This window comes from Schistocerca nitens, chromosome 8, assembly GCF_023898315.1.
Source record: "Schistocerca nitens isolate TAMUIC-IGC-003100 chromosome 8, iqSchNite1.1, whole genome shotgun sequence".
Classification (NCBI taxonomy): domain Eukaryota; kingdom Metazoa; phylum Arthropoda; class Insecta; order Orthoptera; family Acrididae; genus Schistocerca; species Schistocerca nitens.
This window is the reverse complement of record NC_064621.1, coordinates 486744904-486759867: the sequence shown is the minus strand read 5'-3', so window position 1 is coordinate 486759867 and position 14964 is coordinate 486744904. Positions and strand designations below refer to the sequence as shown.

Genomic DNA, 14964 nt, shown 5'->3' with positions numbered 1-14964 from the left:
CCTCTTTCTACCTTGTTTGGCCATCTCCTCCCCCCTCCCTTTCTGACTGTCAATCTCGTACCACCCCCCCCCACCCCCCCCTCCAAATCTCTCTATATCTCCTCCAGGTGTCAACCCTTTGACAGGTAATTTTACTGGACCAGTTTCCTAGATGGTGCATGGAGTAGGTATTGGGTACCCCAGGCTTGACAGACTGATCCATCTCTGACTGACAGAAAACTCATTTTGCACAACGGCTGTTTAGTTTTTGTAGGCAACCCAGAACAAACGAAGGCCTTTCCATCATGAACTAAAACTGAGTCATTCATGAAACATACACATACACTCGACCAATTGTGAATATGATGATAGGGGGCCTTACGTAAGTGTGTCATTATGTGTGGAACAAATCAGTCTTAAAAATTACAACAAATGACAAGGCTCATTTGCTAAGAAGCATTCTTTATTTTGATGACATTTTTTACTGCTCACTGTGTGCTGAAAATAGAACAATTTAATTAGTTTTAGGCCACTAGGCACAATAGCAATACATTTCTGTGGATTGTAGTTTATTGTATCAAAGATTTTAGAATGATTCAAAAATGGCCTGAATTTCATTATGGTTGGTGGCACTCAAGACTATCTTTAAAAATTCAGAGATCGCAACTTTAGTTGGCATTTCCTTCCTAGACCATTTTGTACTTTTTTAAGATGTTAGTTACATGAGCCAGATGGTGGTGGTGGTGGTGGTGGTGGTGGTAGTAGTGATAGTGATAGTACACTTTCAAGTTTTGTATACCAGATGCTTCCCTTTGTTGTCTGCTACTTTAGTTGCGTTGGAAGTATTCCTGTTTGTCACATCTTTTACTGTTAAAAGGTGTAAAAATTGCAACTGTTGTTGAAGGGAATCTCTACGCTTTCTGTTATCAGCCATAGTACTTTGAGCAAATACAACACTATTTAGGCAAAGCTTTCCATACTGCTTGCTTGACTGAGTTCTTGAAACTATGTATATATTAGTAATATTATAACACTTGCAATGGAAGCTTCTGCTGTTGATTAACTTATTATGTGAAAGATGACGACACTCAGTTGCAGGCAGACACAGCAGGAAGGCTGCTACACATTTGAGCTTTTAGCCAAAAGGCTACCTCCTAAAGTAGAAAACACACACACACACACACACACACACACACACACACACACACACACACACACACACACACACACACACGCGCGCGCGCGCGCGAACAAACATGCAAGTACGCGACCACTGTCTCTGGCTGCTGACACTGAACTGCATACGGTAGCTGTACCTGGTGGGAGAAGTGATCCATGGGTGGTGGGGGTAATGAGGAGGCTGGGATGGCAGGTTAGGGGCGGGGGAAAGTGTAGTGCTGTTTGTGGAAGCATGCAGGGACATGGTGGGGGCAAGGTAGAGGTGCTTGGTGTAGTCAGGAGGTTTGAAGGGGTTGAGGGGACGGGGGGGAGGGTAGTGAAAAAGGAGAGAAGTAGAGGAGGGAGAAAAAGCAAGTAGGTGCATCAGTGGAATAGAAGGCTGTATAGTGCCGGAGTGGGAGAAGGGAAGGGCATAGGTGGCTGAAGAACAGGGACTAGCAAATATTGAATTGTGCAGGTGGGAACTCTCCCTGCATATACCTATGTTCACATAATCCCTGCCCTCCCCCCTACCCATCCTCAACCTTTGCTAGTCTCTGTCGTTCACCCACCTATCCCTTTCCCTGCTGTCACTCTCACTCTAGCACTGCACAGTTTTCTGTTCCACCAATACATCCACTAGTCTTTTTCCCCTCTCCTATTTCTCTCCTTTTCCACTCCCCCACCCCCTCTCAGACCTGCTGATTGCATCTACAACCCAGTCCTGTCCCCACTGTGTCCCTGCATCCTCCCACAAGTAGAACTACACCCCTCTCCAGCCCTAGCCTGCTATCCCTTCCCTTCCCCGATGCACTCTCTTCCGTATCCACACCACCCACAGACTGCTTAGTGCAGTTGGCTGCACACAGCCCAGCCTCAGTGGCAAGAGATGGTGGATGTGTGTGTGTGTGTGTTTGTGTGTGTCCTACTTTAAAAGAAAGCCTTTTAGCCAAAAGCTCAAATGTATAGCAGTTTTTTGTTGTGCCTGTCTACAACTCAATATCTTCTCTTTACGGAGAGTAGCAAGCTATTGTTTTCAGTTTGCTATTATTCAGTCATAGATTTTCCATTGTTTTGTTATGTGAAAACACTCTTTTGTTAATGTAATATTAATATACATATACTAATGTGCTCTCTTAAATTCTGTAGTTGTGAGTTGTAACTAAAGTTTTTAACGTAGTCGCATGTGTATAAAATCAAATAAACAATGATGTGAGAGAGGTAACCTTAACTTTCCTACAAATGTTTCTTTGCAGGAATAATCTGACCATTTTAGAGGTGCTTCGGATATCTGGTAGAGCGACACAAGCACAGTTCAAATTTGGTAATAGGAAACCAGGTTCAGATGAACCCCTTATGTTTGAACTGTCAAAAAAACATCTCAGAGATTGTGAAAGTGAGTGCAACTGGCAGTGATATGTAGTGCAAGGAAGTTTTTGATTATGTACAGATATATTAAATTCATTTTGATAGACTAGTGTTTAACATATTGAACATATTGATATTCCTAACATATTATGCATTTTGGATGGGTTTCTTATTTCAGGAGAAAAGAACCGCAGATTTCCAGCACCAAATTTAACTGTAAAAAGATCATTCACGGCAAGAAATACTGGTGAACTTCCCATATACATCAGTGGCTTTAGAATTAATGGGCTTCCATGTGAAGGATACGGATTTCGAATTCTAAATTGTGCTGCCTTCCATCTGCAGCCCAATGGAACACGCAAAATTGATATAGCCTTTACACCAGACTTCACACTTGCGCGAGTACATAGAATACTAGGCATAGACACAAGTCTTGGCATTTCAGTCAATTATTCACTTATAGCAACAATACCTCCGCACTTTCTTGCTACTTGCTCAAGTGTTCTTGGAAGGCCAACATGGGAACCATTAGTTTATTATACTGCAGTCAGTTTCATGGTATTTCTTTTGCTCTGTGTACTGACAGCAGCATACTTAGAATCGGATCGTATACTAAAGTGTACTGTTGTTAACATAAAACAAGAAAAAGCTCATAAAAGTTCATTGGATGCAAGAATACCTACTTCAAGCCCAGCTGATATGGCTAGCACTAGTGCACAAAAATGTACTGAGAAATCACATAGTACATTAGATACCGAATGGAATGCTAATAATCCACCATTGGTGCCGTCTCATGAGAAACAAAATACAGACCTACACAGTCCACAACAATCTCACAACAGTAGTAGTTCAAAATCATATATGTGGAATACATTTGAAGGAAAGCAGAATTCAACCGATGGGCTTCCTAAAGACCACCCGACAGTCATAAAGTATGATGATGTAGATGCGGGATATTCTACCTCATCCACACCACTTCTCTCTGTTAGACACAGGAAAAAACTGTCCAAGAAAAACAGTAATAACAGTGAAGCATCATCATTATCTGAAGCAGTGCAAGAAAATGTTTCAGTGAAGAAAGGTTGGAGTAATATGTATATTAGACAAAATACTCCTCCCACTCAAAGTGGAAAATCACGATTAAATCTTGCAGAACCTAAAGTTCCTAATAACAGCACTATACAGGAGCCAGAAATGATTCAGAAGACAAAGAGAACTCTTGAAGTTGTAAAGGAGAATAAAAAATCTACTCGATTGTTGAAAAAGGGCAGCAAGCTTCCTGTAGAACCAGTAAAGTGCTATGAAGAGGAAACATCGTCCACCACAACAGAGAGCTCAAACAATGAGGAAACTGAGAAGGTGAGTAATAGATTATACATTCAGATGATGTGACTTACCGAACGAAAGTGCTGGCAGGTCGATAGACACACAAACAAACACAAACATACACACACACAAAATTCAAGCTTTCGCAACAAACTGTTGCCTCATCAGGATATATATGAGGGAAACACTCCACGTGGGAAAAATATATGTAAAAACAAAGATGATGTGCCTTACCGAATGAAAGCGCTGGCAGGTCGATAGACACACAAACACACACACAAAATGCAAGCTTTCGCAACAAACTGTTGCCTCACCAGGAAAGAGGAGAAGGAGAGGGAAAGACGAAAGGATGTGGGTTTTAAGGGAGAGGGTAAGGAGTCATTCCAATCCCGGGAGCGGAAAGACTTACCTTAGGGGGAAAAAAGGACAGGTATACACTCGCACACACACACACACATATCCATCCACACATATACAGACACAAGCAGACGTCTGCTTGTGTCTGTATATTGATGACATCTTCATGATCTGGACTCACAGTGAAGAAGAACTCCAGAATTTCCTCTCCAGCCTCAACTCCTTTGGTTCCATCAGATTCACCTGGTCCTACTCCAAATCCCATGCCACCTTCCTTGACGTTGACCTCCATCTGGCCAATGGCCAGCTTCACACGTTCGTCCACATCAAACCCACCAACAAGCAACAGTACCTCCATTATGACAGCTGCCACCCATTCCACATCAAACGGTCCCTTCCCTACAGCCTAGGTCTTCGTGGCAAACGAATCTGCTCCAGTCCCGAATCCCTGAACCATTACACCAACAACCTGAAAACTGCTTTCGCATCCCGCAACTACCCTCCCGACCTGCCACAGAAGCAAATAACCAGAGCCACTTCCTCATCCCCTCAAACCCAGAACCTCCCACAGAAGAACCACAAAAGTGCCCCACTTGTGACAGGATACTTTCCGGGATTGGATCAGACTCTGAATGTGGCTCTCCAGCAGGGATACGACTTCCTCAAATCCTGCCCTGAAATGAGATCCATCCTTCATGAAATCCTCCCCACTCCACCAAGAGTGTCTTTCCGCCGTCCACCTAACCTTCGTAACCTGTTAGTTCATCCCTATGAAATCCCCAAACCACTTTCCCTACCCTCTGGCTCCTACCCTTGTAACCGCCCCCGCTGTAAAACCTGTCCCATGCACCCTCCCACCACCACCTACTCCAGTCCTGTAACCCGGAAGGTGTACACGATCAAAGGCAGAGCCACGTGTGAAAGCACCCACGTGATTTACCAACTGACCTGCCTACACTGTGATGCATTCTATGTGGGAATGACCAGCAACAAACTGTCCATTCGCATGAATGGACACAGGCAGACAGTGTTTGTTGGTAATGAGGATCACCGTGTGGCTAAACATGCCTTGGTGCACGGCCAGCACATCTTGGCACAGTGTTACACTGTCCGGGTTATCTGGATACTTCCCACTAACACCAACCTGTCAGAACTCCGGAGATGGGAACTTGCCCTTCAGTATATCCTCTCCTCTCGTTATCCGCCAGGCCTCAACCTCCGCTAATTTCAAGTTGCCGCCGCTCATACCTCACCTGTCTTTCAACATCTGCCTCTGTACTTCCTCCTCGACTGACATCTCTGCTCGAACTCTTTGCCTTTACAAATGTCTGCTCGTGTCTGTGTATGTGCGGATGGATATGTGTGTGTGTGTGCGAGTGTATACCTATCCTTTTTTCCCCCAAGGTAAGTCTTTCCGCTCCAGGGATTGGAATGACTACTTACCCTCTCCCTTAAAACCCACATCCTTTCATCTTTCCCTCGCCTTCCCTCTTTCCTGACGAAGCAACCATTGGTTGCGAAAGCTAGAATTTTGTGTGTATGTTTGTGTTTGTTTGTCGACCTGCCAGCACTTTCATTTGGTAAGTCACATCATCTTTGTTTTTAGATATATTTTTCCTATGTGAAATGTTTCCCTCTATTATAATCATATATATATATCACAGTTATAAACTACCATATAAAACAATGACACCGTATAAAGCATCAATAAAATTTCCTTCCTTAACCAGTGTGACTTAGTTCTGTTATTTAGGATTTCATTCATGAGCAAAGAACATTTAGAGAGGAATAAATCTTCCACATTGTTGACAGTTCAGATGGCAACAGGCTGTATTGTGTAGTCAAGTTTAAATGGAAAAACTCCCTTGTAACACAAACCTTTTATTCTGCACAAGAGTTCCTTCCAGTAGTTTAAGACTCTTTCACTGTACCATTTTACTTACTTGAACACACATTTGGAAATATCTTTCCTCATGTAATAACTGTATGTACCATGACTATACCAATTATGTAATGAAATGTTAGTTATGGGCTAAAAGTGAGATCAGTCAGTATTGATATGAACTGATATCAATCAATATTGGAAGGTCATTTTGTTACTGTACGGGTACATTAAACTTGACAGAATGTTAAAAAGTTGCAAAAGGAATCTGCTGGAAATAGCTCAATGAACATAATTTGCATGGAAACAGTTGGCTATCTCTGATGTGGAAAGCTGTGAGTGCACAGGGTCCCCAAAAAGTTTAATGTGTAAATAGAAAGAGAAACTGACATGCTTCATTCTTGAGTTCATCATACAGATGAAGAAAGTACATTAATTGACAACATTGTGAAAAGGGATGAATAATGGGTTTTCCACAATGCACCTGAATCTGAGCGACAGTTTTGCCCAAGAGCATCACAGCTCCAAATTGGGATTAGGTACTTGGCACTGCAATCAGTGCTGCTGCAAATGCCCAAATATTGCAGTAGATTTAGTGAGTCATATGACACAAACAAATGGAAATGTTAAAGCACCAAAGAGTTCTTGCATAATTCTGGGATGCAAGACTACAGTATTGTATACACAGTCAGGAGCTTGTATCCTGCAGCTTCTACTCCGTCCTATTAAGTTTGTTGCAGGATAATGGTTCCACAGTGACAAAATAATTAAAAATTAGATTAAAATGTGGCTGTTGTTGCAGAAAGGAGCATTGCATAACATTGGTGCATGAGAGCTATTACCCTGGTCAAATAAACTTTTAGACAGAAACAGAGTTCAAATCTGTGCCTTGTATATGAGTTTTGAACTTTCCATTGTTTTCCCATAAGCCATATGGCAACTGGTAGAATACTTTATTAACCCTTTTCACTCCAGTGCCGAGTGGCACTCAACATTGCATATTGTGTTCTTCACTCTGATGTCGAGCCCTTATTTGACACAATTTTTTGTATCTCTTTGATACTCCACTCTTGAACATGACTGTACTAGACATTAGTGCTGCACTGCACTGCCGTCTAAGGAAACTCATGTTAACCCGGTGTTGAATTGTAGCAGTTGTATTGAGAGAGAGGATGTAATCATTACGTTCAAATTAACGGGTGCAAAATGTCAAGTTTTTCATGCACATTCCTTTGTAACGAAGTGATTGTACAGCTCGTAGAGGAATGTCTAAGTGAAAATGCGAGGAACTTTGATGCTGATGTCAGCGATTTTGATGTTGACAGTGATTCATTTGTATACTGTTGGAGTGAAATGATGGTGGAATCAGTCTACCATGAAGAGTTTTGTAGTCTTATGCATTATGTAAATGAATTTGAGTAAAAGAACACTTTGTTGTAATGTATAGCCTAATTAGCGTAATAGTTGATCAGTGGCCTCAGTGTTTCCACAAAGAGTCTAGTGCAATTCTCTGTGGTGTATTCACTGCACAGGTGGTGGTGATTTAAATAGAAGGGCATGGAGATACCCTGTGTCTGCATTATAGAATGGAAAGGGTTAGCAAGACCATGGTCCAGTTTCTCTCCAGTAGAAGAATGAAGCTTGTATACGACATTAAAGTTTCATAAACTTTTTATCAAATAAAACTGTTTGGACATTCCATTGGACAACTTTCATATTTGAGTAAGCTAATGAAATTTCAACTGCAGGCAAAAATATTTTGTTAGGCCTTTGAATATTCATCATGAAATTATGGACCGATGAGGGGTGCACTTGCATCCCCCCCCCACACACACACCAACCATTCAGTTCACATGCATGGCCAGGGGAGGAGTGTGTGTGTGTGTTTGTGTGTGTGTGTGTGTGTGTGTGTGTGACAGAGAGAGAGAGAGAGACAGACATAGGAATGGGATGGAGAGGGGAAAGGTTCCCATTGGTCAGCTACAGTGGAGGGAAAAAGTAGCAGGAAGACTGCAGGAATATGTAAACAGATGGAAACAGGAGAGCAGTGGACAAAATGAACTACCATATTTACTCGAATCCAAGCCGCACCCGAAAAATGAGAATCGAAATAGAGGAAAAAAAATTTTCCCGAATCTAAGCCGCACCTGAAATTTGAGACTCGAAATTCAAGGGGAGAGAAAAGTTTTAGGTCGCACCTCAAAATCGAAACAAAGTTGGTCCATTGTAATATGAGACACAATTTAGGTCAAGTGAATGGCAATACAGCTACAGTTGTTTGGTTCGAGTCGTAAGCTTAGAAGTTAAGCTTTACCAGGTAGCCATTGCTATGCGTGTCAGGTGCTCCGTCCGTATTTATACGGGTACCCTTCCTTTTTCCCGTGCTTCATCTACTTTGAATTCATTGCTTATTTTTCTTTGATCTGACAAGTGCTGTTCTCTTTGTTATAGATATTTACGTCACTCTAAACTGAAAATGCATTACTGTACTGTGTCATGCATTGTTTGTCGCATTCTGATAATGAGTGTTTACGGCCTGTCGCCACTCGCGGCATGGTTTGCTTTTGTGCACGCTACCGCCGCTTACAATTTTTAAAAAAGGAGAGAGGAATCGTCTCATTAGCGAAACAATGGCAAGAGACTGCTATTTGTTGTTGCTTACACTGCTGCTTTCTTTGATAATGATCAACAAGAACCAAATAATAGACTGTGTATGATAGAACATGTTCTGAACAAGAGTTTAGCAAAAATTTTTCTACGTTTGAAAATCTTTGCAGACGCCTCTTTAGTACATTACATTCTGCACAGAAATTAGAGTCATCGTAGATTTAAAAATCTAGTCAATTGCTGTGCTTCATTTCTGAATGTATCACTATTAGGCATACGAATAATATGAATATAAACATGACATGATATGTATATTCTTCCGCGTTTGCTGTTGTCTCACTCTAGTTTCGTAGTTTATTAGGCAGACAGGATTTAAATGAGATAGCAGCAAACACGAAACAAATGCATGGCAAAATGTTTATATTCGAATTATTCTTATGTTGAAGAGAATACTGCATGTGATTCACAATTCATAAAAGTTCCTATTAGCAACCATCTCTTCTCACAGGTAGGAAAAAATTCAGACCATAGAGTTGGCCATATTGACAAACATCCCAAACAGTCTCGCCAGTCGGATTTTTGTAGTACATGGAAATGCTGCTTCATTCGAAGATGAACAATTCGGAATTTGTATTTACTTCGTTGTATAATGTATGAAAATGTAGTGGTCGAAACTCGGGGTGGAGAAAAAAGCTCGTCTTTCACCTTTTTTTAAATTTATTTACTGACGCAGAGGTTTTGGCGCCAGTATTTATCTTTGTGCCTGCAAAGCATGCCTGTGTAGCACTACGTATATTCGACGGCAGAAGTTAGTTGTGGCGGCACCTACCAAATTTTTCAGAACTTCCGCTTACTTTGCACTTGATTCTAAACTGCAGGCGGTTTTTTGGATTACAAAAACCGAAAAAAAAGTGCGGCTTAGATTCGAGTAAATACGGTAATAGATTTGAAGAGACAATGTTTGGAAAAGAAGGATATGTTTAAAGGAGATCCCTCATCGACATCATTCAGACAAGCAATCAGGGACAGAAGGAAGGGGCAGTTGAGGGAATTTCCAAATGGCAGTTGTTGTGAAGCAGCCATTTCCGTTAACTTCTCCGTGTTTTCTGTAGTTTACACTTCTCTGTCACCCAGTCCCACAACAATCGTACTTACCCACAGTCAAGAGACCACAGTGTTTCCTCTAGTCATTCCTGCTTTGCCTCTTTGTACTTTCTGTCAATTTAATTTTTAGATGTCCATATTATCTTTTGCCTGCTTCATTTGCTCCATTTTTATTTTATCTCCTGTCATCAGTAAGGCATCTATGCTCTGCAAGTGGAGGGTACATCTGGTGCCACTGTTATTTCTCATCCTTCTGTGGCCCATTTCCAAAAGATGCATGGGACAAATGACTGTCAATCAACTTATGTGTGAGCCCTAATTACTCTGATTTTCTTGTTGTGCTCATTGTGTGTGACATATATGGAGGAAATAATAGGTTACCTATCTCTTCATCAGTCATACATTCTCAGAATTTCAGTAGTAAATGTCTCCGCTATACATGATGCCTCTCTTGTAGTCTGCCACAGGAATTTACTGATCTGTCTAAAATTATTTTATGCTTAGTAAATGATCCCATGATAAAATGTGCCGCTTTTTGTTGAATTTTCTCTCTCTCTTTTCTATAAATGCAACTTGGTAAGGACTCTAGAATGATGAACAATACTCAACAATTGGCCACACGAGTGTTTCATGGGCTCCATATTTCTCAGATGAATTATATTTATTTAAGATTCTTCCAGTAAATCTCAACTTGACATCTTCTTTTCCAGCAGTTAGTTTCATTCATTCCACTTTAGATCACTCTGGACAGTTAGTTGCAAGTATCTTACAGTTGTTATTTATTCCAGAAATGTATAGCCAACAGTATAATCAAAGAATAATGGATGTCTTTATTTATTTGTGCACAATATATTTATTGATGTATAGGGTTAATTGCCAGTCTGTGCACCAATTATTGATCCTTTCCAGGTCTTCCTGCAATTCATTACAGTCTTCTGGCCTTCATATCAACAACCTCATAATCTGCAAACAGCCTCATGAAGGTTCCAATGCTATCCACTGTATCATTTATGTATATATTGTAAACAGTGATGGTTTTATCAGACTTCTTTGGCATACTCTGGAAATTACATTTACAATTGTTCATCCTGTTTTGTTAAGAGTGACATGTTGAGTTCTATCTGCTAGGAAGTCCTGAAACCAGTATCTTCTGATACTTGGCAGACTCAGATTTGGCTCACTAAACATCTACATGGAACTTTATCAGATGCCTTCTCTAAGTCAAGGAACATGGCATAAACATAGGCTCCTCTGTCTTCAGCACTCTAGATTTCACGGACTAACAGAGTATTATCTGTTCCGTGAAATCTCTGTTTATGGAATCCATGTTGATTTCATTGAAGACAGTCCTTCAAAAAATCGCAATACAGGTTGTCTGAGTTAAGTATATAATAATATAAAATTTAATTACTTGAGAAGTATTTGAGATACTTATTGTCATTATGTTTGTACAAGTATGGTAATTCCAAATGTTTTTCTTTGCATATGTAACACACTTCAATATGTGCACCATTAGTGTGTGCTTTTCGACATTGTTGGTCAACGAGGTTGAAAAGCACACAAAAAATGCTATACAAAGAATGGAAACAGTTCACAGAAGAAAGATCAGTCAACTCAAAAAACTCCAGTCACAACACAATACCTTTACACACAGCCAAGAGAAACACAAACACAAATTCTACCTAAGATAAGTGAACCTTACTGACACACAGTTAAACAGTAAAGAAAGACAGCTGTTGGAGAAAGGATTAAGAAACAATGTAAATTGAAAAATAGATGAATATTACTTAGAAAATCTAAATATAGACACAGAAAGTGTTTTGACAGGGGAAGATAAGCATGAAAACAGCAGGATCAACATTGGACTAAATAGATAACAAGTAAAAAAAAAAAAAAAAAAGAAAGAAAGAAATCCAGGATATAATAACCAGTATAAAAACACAACACAAAAACAACAAAAACTGAGAATCTGCAACACTCAGAAAACTTAGAAGAAAACTTCAAAATGAAAATGTTATCATTTCAAAAGCAGACAAGGGGAACACAGTAGTACTGATAGACAAAGAACAATACATTCAAAATACACAAGAATTCATCTTACAAAATAACATTACCAAATTAAAATCAGACCCAACAAACAGATTCCAGACAAAAGTAAAAAACACTCTGAAAAATATTGACATCATACTGGAGAACACAGAGAAAAGACAGTTGACACAGATCAATCCCACTGCACCTGTCCTCCGAAGCCAACCAAAAATCCACAAACCGAATCTTCCTGTGGGACCAATACTGGATTTCAGAAAATCCCCCACTTACAAGCTTGCAGGATCAACATTAAAATCACTGTCAGATTAAAACTGTGTGTCGGACCGAGACTCGAACTCGGGACCTTTGCCTTTCCTGGGCAAGTGCTCTACCTCTGAGCTACCCAAGCACAACACACGACCCATCCTCACAGCTTCTATTCTGCCAGTACCTCGTCTCCTACATTCCAAATGAGGTTCTGGCAGAATTGAAGCTGTGAGGACGGGTCGTGAGTCATGTTTGGATAGCTCACTTGTAGAGCACTTGCCTGCGAAAGGCAAAGGTCCCGAGTTTGAGTCTCGGTCTGGCACACAGTTTTAATCTGTCAAGAAGTTTCATATCAGCGCACACTCTGTTGCAGAGTGAAAATGTCATTGTGTTAAAATTACTGTCTGAGAATTTCGAAGTACAAGAAAACAGAACCATTAAAAACATTACACAGCTAATACAAGAAATAAAATATATAAAAATTGCAGACACAGCAACACTCCTCTCATTTGATATAGAAATCATGTATTCCAACATATCAGTACCGGAAACAATAGAAATCATAGATAAGAACCTGAAAACTTATAGTCAACTCCCAGGTGAACAGATTAAGGAAACACACACATTAATAAAGCACGTAAAAGAACAAAATTACTTCCAATTCAATAATGAATTTTATTTACAAGAAGATGGATTACCAATGGGGTCCCCAGATTCAGGAACCTTAGCAAATATTTTTTTAAACTACATTGAACAGATCATTTTCACAAAAAGAAGTAGCAAAAGAATACAACATATTATATTGGTTCAGGTATATGGATGATATCCTTTGCTTAATAGATGAACCACAAACAAAAATTGAAAAATTACTTATTGACATCAACAAAATAAATAAAAATATAAATTTCACCATTGAAAGAGAACAGAACAACCAAATTAACTTTCTGGATATAACTATCAAAAAATAAAACAATAACAATCAAAAAATAAAACAATAAGCATATGTTTGAAATTTACTGTAAACCCATAGCAACAGACATTATCATTCCTCAACCCTCAAACCACCCACAGTCATGAAAGCAAGCAGCACTACGACTCATGCTCCATAGACTCAGACTCAACACAGTGCCACTCTTCAAAGAATGCTACCAAAAAGAAGTGAACATAATAATGCAGAGAGCATAAAGTAATGGTTGCAATAACAACATAGTAACAAAGCTAAACAAAAAAAAATTAAAAGTAAAATAAAAGCAGAAAGCACCAAACCACAGACAATAACACAACAGAACCTAAAACAAACATGCAGTCCCATAACAACTACACAGGATAATGAGAAAAAGATGAAAGAAAACACAAGTGGTACTCAATGACATACAAGCACAAACTCACCGCTAAAATCACCAACATTTTCAAAAGCCAGGGAATAAACATAGCATACACAACAGACAATTCTATACAAAAATGCACCCCAAAACTGACAAAAAACAGAGACATATGCCAGAAAGCAGGTATATATCAACTACAGTGTAACACTTGTGAAGGCAGATACATAGGACAAACAGGTAGAACATTTGATGTCAGATACAAAGAACACATGAGAGCCTGGAAATATGGGACAAACCACTCCACTTTTCCAAAACACCAAAGAGAACAAGACCACAAACCAACCACTAGAGAAGATGACATGAAAATAATTAGAATCAACAAATTAAAAACACCTCCTAACACTGCAAGAAAATTACGACATACAGAAAACCAAAGCAGAAAGGAAAACCCTTTTGAATGGTCAAGTACACATGCCAAGCAATTCATTATTTACAGTAATAGATAAAATAATAGAATAATGCTCCCAAAGAGGATTAATATAATAATACCATCCAATATAATAATAATACCACCCAACATCTTTACACTAACTTATCCATGAACCCCTTCAGAGAAGACTGAAATGAAAAGTCAAATCAGCTGTCACCAAAGCTTTCAACCACTCGCTAACAACTTGTAGAGCACCATACGATTCACTCCCCCCCCCCCCCTCCCCCCCAAAAAAAGACCCCCCCCCTCTCTCTCTCTCTCTCTCTCTCTCTCTCTCTCTCTCTCTCTCTCTCTCCCTCCCTCTCTCTCCCTCTCTCTCTCTCCCTCCCTCTCTCTCCCTCCCTCTCTCTCTCTCTCTCTCTCTCATACACACACAGTATAAACAATCGTGAATAGAAGTTAGTCTTGAACATATACTTCATTAGGTTGGCAACAAGTAGGTAAACACGTCAAAGAGAAAGAAACACATTATGGAGTTGCAATATTTACATTGTTAAAAGCATTGTCTTACAAAATAGTTACATTGAGTGGCAAATGAACAAAAGTACACCACGAAAAAGGAGGAGGAACATGGTGAACAGTTTAAAGAAGGTCAAAATGCAAATTTGTGCTTATATGTCAGTAATAAAGTGGTAGTGCGACCTCCAGACCAGATGAGAGGAAACACAGATCAGCAAATTGTAAGTAATTACTTTTTTACATAAAAAATTATGACATGAACTGTTTAATAATCTAAAAATAACAAAACTGTATCATTATAGATCCCACTGATGATGCCTTAGAACAAGAAAAAGGCAAAACGCATCTGGGATAAATAAATTAAGTGGCAGCAGGAAAAGGCGGTTTTATTTGCAAAACAAACATACAGATTAATTCAACAGTACCCTCTGGAGCTGCATACTTGGCATGCCTTTCATCTTTTCAGCAATTGTAATTGCTGTTCTGTTCCATAACCCCATTATCTAGCAATTTGATATTTATGTAAGGATTGAAGAAATGGACTATATTACATTCCTCTACGTTGAAACAATTTTGTAAGACTGAATTCAGTGTTTGGACTTCTTTGCTGCCAG

The 14964-nt window shown here is 39.6% G+C and overlaps 1 protein-coding gene across 2 annotated transcripts in view; it reads left to right on the top strand.

The window, feature by feature from the left end:
- The window catches only part of LOC126199383 (transmembrane protein 131), a 385780-nt gene that overhangs the window by 312181 nt on the left and 58635 nt on the right, over window positions 1–14964 (top strand). For both annotated transcript variants that reach the window (XM_049936301.1, XM_049936300.1), the window contains exons 18-19: window positions 2394–2533; window positions 2684–3864. In XM_049936301.1, the coding sequence (XP_049792258.1) occupies window positions 2394–2533; window positions 2684–3864 (1321 nt within the window). The remainder of the gene's footprint in view (window positions 1–2393; window positions 2534–2683; window positions 3865–14964) is intronic.